The sequence below is a fragment of the Cyprinodon variegatus genome, unplaced genomic scaffold, assembly GCF_000732505.1.
Source record: "Cyprinodon variegatus isolate N-32 unplaced genomic scaffold, C_variegatus-1.0 Scaffold315, whole genome shotgun sequence".
In the NCBI taxonomy this organism is placed as follows: domain Eukaryota; kingdom Metazoa; phylum Chordata; class Actinopteri; order Cyprinodontiformes; family Cyprinodontidae; genus Cyprinodon; species Cyprinodon variegatus.
In genome coordinates this window covers 264,249-270,246 of record NW_015150768.1, presented here as the reverse complement: position 1 = coordinate 270,246, position 5,998 = coordinate 264,249, and the positions used below count along the sequence as shown (strand labels likewise).

Genomic DNA, 5,998 nt, shown 5'->3' with positions numbered 1-5,998 from the left:
TAGTCAAAAAATGTAGCTTTCAATTCATATGGTGGCATCTGGCTATTTTTGTAGACGCTACTTTATACTTTTATACTTAAAGTAGTTTTTGGAGCACATACTTTTTGACTTATACTTGAGCAAAGAGGTCAAGTTGATACTTCAACTTTAACCAGAGCTTTTTTAAACTGCAGTATCTATGCTTCTACTTAAGTAACAAATGTGTGTACTTTTGACACCACTGCAAATATTAAAGTGGAGCAAAAAAGGATAATATAATGGCAATTCATTGCAAAAAGCTAAATCGGCCTCGCCTAAGAACTATTGGCCCCTTGAGGTTTGACGGCCTACCAGTGGGCTCACAATGTGTAACAAGTTGATTCGTTGAATGATTCTTTATGGAACTGAAATAATATGTGCTGATGAATGACCACATCCACCATCGGACTGTTTAAGATTCAGCTATGATCTAAAGTGACTCTTTAAGACCTCTGCAACTTTTTCATGATATGGTAGCTATATATTATCCTTTAAATATCAATAGCAGCCAGCCTAGCATCTTTTAGGATGCATGTCATACATGTTTGCATTGAAATTTTATTAACATCCTACCAAGGTCAAAAAAATGACTGATATGTTCAAAACCTCCTTTGACGAAAAAGCAGAGATGTTTTAATAATAAGTGTCCTTCTCCATCAGGGCTTTCTGAGTCGACGGCTGAAAGGCTCCATAAAACGGACCAAAAGTCAACCAAAGCTCGATCGGAACTCCAGTTTCAGACACATCCTGCCTGGCTTTAGGAGCGTAGACAATGACAGGTAAGGCATCATTCCTTCGGCTAATGCTGCATTAGAAGTTTATGTACATTATCCCCCATGTTTACATACTGTATGTGTGTTACGCTGATATTGTTTTGTAATATGATTTTTTACTAGATAGATGACTAGCAGACACTATATCATGATGAAAATGTGGAGGGTTGGAGATCTTAATGTCAGTTATTAAAAGGTCTTTGCTTTGACTTTGGAAACATTCCAGAGCATCACAGACACAAAACATTTACTCAACAAGAGTGGTATTTTGGGAGCGGAGAGCTTTCATCTCAAAATAGCTGCAGCAGGGTTTAGATGATTGGATAAAATTGTGTCACACTGTCACATTAAAGGGAAACGCTTTGTTCAAAGAAATAGTCTGTCAGAGCAAAGAACATCACCAACCTGACAGTTGGAAATACTCATGTTGAAACGAATAAACAATTCAATTACACAGCTTAATGAAAAAAAAATATCCTGTAGTCAATGAGAAAGACAGGAAGGTGAAGAATATGTGGCACACATATAGCATAGATCATTTTCCTAAAATACAAAAGGATATGTAAGTTGTTAAAAAGCATTCAAGATATCAGTGCAAGTACAATCACTATGGAGGAAAGAGTTGATAGATCAAGTCACTGATTCTGAAGAGATTCATCATCTTAAGCATATGGCAACATTCTGGAGAAACAATTTTGAAAGAGGATGAAATCTTCAGCAGACCCTGGCTCAGTTTTGGCAGCTGAGAGCCAGCAGAGCTTTGAAAGACATTAGCTCTGCCCAGGAAAGAGTTTAATATAACTTACCTGCTTAGCTGAGATTAAGTTTACTTCTTTATCTTATTCAGCCACAAAATATCTAATGACAACTGGCTTGTTCACATGGGTTAGATGAACATGTCTGTTTTTGTTGAATGTATCTCTTTTAACCATTTAAAGCCTGATCCAAGAATAAAATAAAACAGAAAATTACTTTTTTTTTTGTTTGAATTCCTTTTTTGCCCTTTTAACAAAATATGTAAAAAGAAAAAACAGAAATACATTTTTGATATCAATAATGTATTACTATGCGATAAGTCAAGATTATTTTTTGTGTAGTCTTCTACTGGCTGGTATCAGGTATATCTGATTATGTACAATAGGATTTTGAGCAAAGTTTTTACCATTAAATTATGCAAAAGGTGTCAGATGCAATACTTTTCAGAAACCGTATGTATCAAATATGATACATTTGGCATTATAGGGTTAAAAGCAATCCCTGCCTATAATAATAATCCACCAAACCTTCCCTGTATTTTGTAAAATTATTAGTAAAATATACATCATCAAACTTCATAAATAGTCATTAAACTGTATTAAATATGTGCTGAAATGTGCCTAATTTCATGAATATGATGCATATGAATCAGTTGTTTATTGCACTCTTTGGCAGTAGGAAGCTGCCTGTCATTTTCTATGAGAAATCCTTGTTTAGGTTTGAACCTCGGTCTATTGAGGTAAGCAGCGAGAAAGTAGAGCCCTGATTGGATGACAGGCCCAATACATCACTTCCTGTGAGGCTAAACCTCTTAGAGGGTCTATGGAGCAGGGGTGGTTTCCTCAAGCTGGCTGCTTGATGCTAATTGGCAATCATACTTAAGGATTTTTGACTGACAGCAAGGAGGTTTTCCTCATGAGTCGAGAGGGAAAAGTGATCATTCGGTCAGAACAGTCATCTTGTGCTGAAGTCCTGCTGTGGTTTCTAGAGTTTATATTCCAGAGAGCTCAACAACTGCTATTTCCACCCGTTGTAGTGATGTGTTTTATGTGTTTCATCATTTGTTAAGGTAATACATGATGTTTTGATTTAAATAACAGCACTAAGCCTCCCCTGGTTCAGAGAGCTGCAGCTGGTCCATGTTGATATTAAAGTGGATAATTGTGAATAATCCAGCATCGTTCACTTTATGGGAATGATTTCTGGGCTATCTTTACAGATTTTAACTAAATGTGTTTCATCTGCAAGTTAGGGTCAGATGCTTCCATTGTGGACAGTAGAAGGTCAAATACTGATAAAAACTAGTTTTAGAACTGATAAAACATTAAGCCTACAGTTCTGTTAAAAAGTGTCATCCCACCTACAGATTTCAACTGTTTTTGCATATATCACACTTATAATATTAGGCTTTTACTATCAGAGAAAGATAACCAGAGTAAATACAAAATGTTGTTTAACTGATTATTTAATTTATAAAGAAAATTAATCAACACAAATGGCTCTGTGTTGGAAAATGAACAAGGATATTTATCCTTCAGTTTGTGACCTTTGTGCATCTAAAATACACCAGCATCCACCTCCTAATGGCAGCAGTTAAAACTAAACTAATAGAATGTTTTTGAGTGGCCATGAAATGATTCAGGGATGAATCTGTTGTTGAACTATAATTTATTTTACAGGTTATTAAAGCTTGAAAAACCTTCATCAAACATCCTTCTAGTCATTTCAAATACCTTTTTTAAACAATCCCACGTAGATTTAGAATTTTTTGTATTTCTCTTTATTTGATCAGGGGCAATTAAAAAAATAAAGACACTGATCTAACAAAAGAAGAGATGTTATATGCCAGGTTATAGCAAAAATGCTAATTTCCACTTACAGTCCGTGGACAGGTTGATGTTATACTTACAAAAGATCGATTCTTTTTTTTCTGTACAGTAACAACTATAATCAGAAACTTAAAACTACACTTCATATTTCCTCCATTGTAAATTATCTTAAACTTCAAAGCCCCAAACAGAACAGAAAAAGAAATAAAGCAACTCCAACCCGTTGAATGAATGATTGCTGTTTCTGACAGCAATAGTGGTCAGATAGCAGTACAGAAAAATGCTGAAAACAGCCATTGAAATCTGCCACTTTAAATTGAAATTAACCAGATATGATGGCAGGTGTATACTGTAGATATTTTAAAGCATGTCTGTCTAATTTTGACCCATTCTATGACAATTTTGCTTCTCCTTTAGTAAATGTCATGTTTTTTCTGCAAGGTTCTGCAATCCCCCCATTTCCAGAGAGCATAAGATTGAGTTTTGTAATATTGTTCTGCTCTGTCGAGCCTTTTCCTCTATAGCTACCATTTAATAACGTTTCGCCCCCGGCTGTGATTACAGACAGTTTATGCTAACTTCTGCTAATTTGTGCAGGTGCTCAGCTGCTTGGCAAGCGTTTCCCCCCCAGGCTGCATATCGAAACCAATCCAAATACAAAACCAAGCAATTGCTGCTCTGTAACCACACTTCCTGCTTACGGTGTCCAGGGGTCTCTTTTCATGCGTGCACAGCTAACAGCTGACCCACCTAGCACCCGCCTTCTTCTGTCTTTGGGAAAAACGCCATGGTGTCCATATGTGGGGTTTAATTAAAGGAAGAGCAGGGTTTGAAGGAGATGTTCTGTTGCTTTTATTTCAAAACTTGCAGATTAATTACTGCCTCGGTTCCTACTTTTAATGAGGCATTAACATCACTGTCAAGCTATCACAAGGGAATACTAGCCGTTGTTAAGAGTGGAACACAGTGGACTTTTTCTATCCTTTAGTTTGACCGAATGAGCTCACCTCCTTTCCTTTTTCCTGCTGTCCCTCCGTACTCTCCTTACCACTTTTTGCTTATTCTTCTCTTTTTCTTTTATATTTCAAATTTGATATATTTCAGATTCATTAACCTCCAGTTTAAACCTCTGTTCTTGTTTTTCTTTTCTTCAAGCAGTTATTAAAATGTCCAAAATATCAACATTTAAGTGAGTTTTTAATTAACCACAAGGAGAAAAGGGAAAATGTAGTAGAAGATGGAATTTTATGGAGGTTTCTTGCCTCTTTTATCATCGAAAAACATACAACACACTCAAACTTCATCTACAAAAAGGAAACATACATCATAGCAGCTGTCTTTATAAATGCATGGCTCCATGATGTAGAACAAGAGAAAAAATGCAAGCCTGGTGTAATGAAGAATGAACAACAAGTGATGAACAACTAAATAAGTAAAATTTGAAGAAGATGCAGAGTTACAGAGGGCTATATGAGACGAGGCAGGGATACGCTCTGCCAGCCTGGGAGCAGCCTCGCTGCAGGGCATAAAACACTGCAGAAGGTGACAGATTCTAAAAAAACCTGGAAATATAAAGATGATGAGATATGGGAGGAAAAGGAAGGGAGTAGAGAAGGAATCTCATAATGCGAGAGTCCACATTTGTGCAAATATGCAGCCTTGACTGTGAAGGATGTGGACCTAAATTATGTATCTGCAATCATTTTATTCTAATTGTTTTGCACGAAGATGAACACAGAGCCTCAGGTGTCATCTCAAAGACATTTTTGACTGTGTGTTGTGCTTCGACGCAATGATATTCTCCAGCCAGGTTGCCTGGAGGAGGCTCAAAAAGCAGACGTGCTGCAGAGGAGCAGCAGCTGGACACAGAATGAAAAATTAATCTGTATTAATCAGAGACTGGACACACTGCAGGCCCTTCTATCTGCAGAAAAACAAAGCAGCAGCAGATTAAATGTAGCTAAAAACCAAGTTGTAAATCCTCTCCATTTGGATGATTACTGGACATTTTTTTTTTTGTAGGATTTTTCAGATGTAGTTTTTTTGTAACTACATTTCTATACATGATAATAACTTTACAGTCCTGCCAGTCTTACAATGGTAAGGACGTTTATCTGCATCCCCAAACATCTGAATAAACCCCTTATAATATATTATGTTCTTATACAAATCTAAAAAAGCTATGTATAAAAGCTCATAACGGACTAATGCTGCTTTAACAGAAGCCCTTGTGCACCGTGAAGCATTAAGTCCTGTTATTACATTTGAACGAATGCTATTCTTAAGCTACTCAAGGTATCAGGGCCAAACAAACACTGTCTGGGAGTATTTTGTGTAGTATATATTTGAATTCTGTGCAGTCCTCCCCAAGCAGTGAAAGTCATTTTCTTGGATTTTGTGACAATCCCCTAAGAATATCATTTTTTAAGGGTTGTGTCCATCTGCCATACCACTTTAGTAAATATAAGTACACTTTCACTAGAGGGGAGACATAATGCTCCCAACATCTCCATCTCTTTCTTAAAAGTCTCAAAAATATAAATATAGTGCTATCTATCTATCTATCTATCTGTCTGTCTGTCTGTCTGTCTGTCTGTCTGTCTGTCTGTCTGTCTGTCTGTC

At 36.6% G+C, this 5,998-nt stretch overlaps 1 protein-coding gene across 10 annotated transcripts in view; it reads left to right on the top strand.

The window, feature by feature from the left end:
* Positions 1-5,998, top strand: part of dab2ip (DAB2 interacting protein) — a 199,028-nt gene that overhangs the window by 106,272 nt on the left and 86,758 nt on the right. For all 10 annotated transcript variants that reach the window (XM_015384535.1, XM_015384531.1, XM_015384532.1 and 7 more), the window contains one exon: positions 679-797. In XM_015384535.1, the coding sequence (XP_015240021.1) occupies positions 679-797 (119 nt within the window). The remainder of the gene's footprint in view (positions 1-678; positions 798-5,998) is intronic.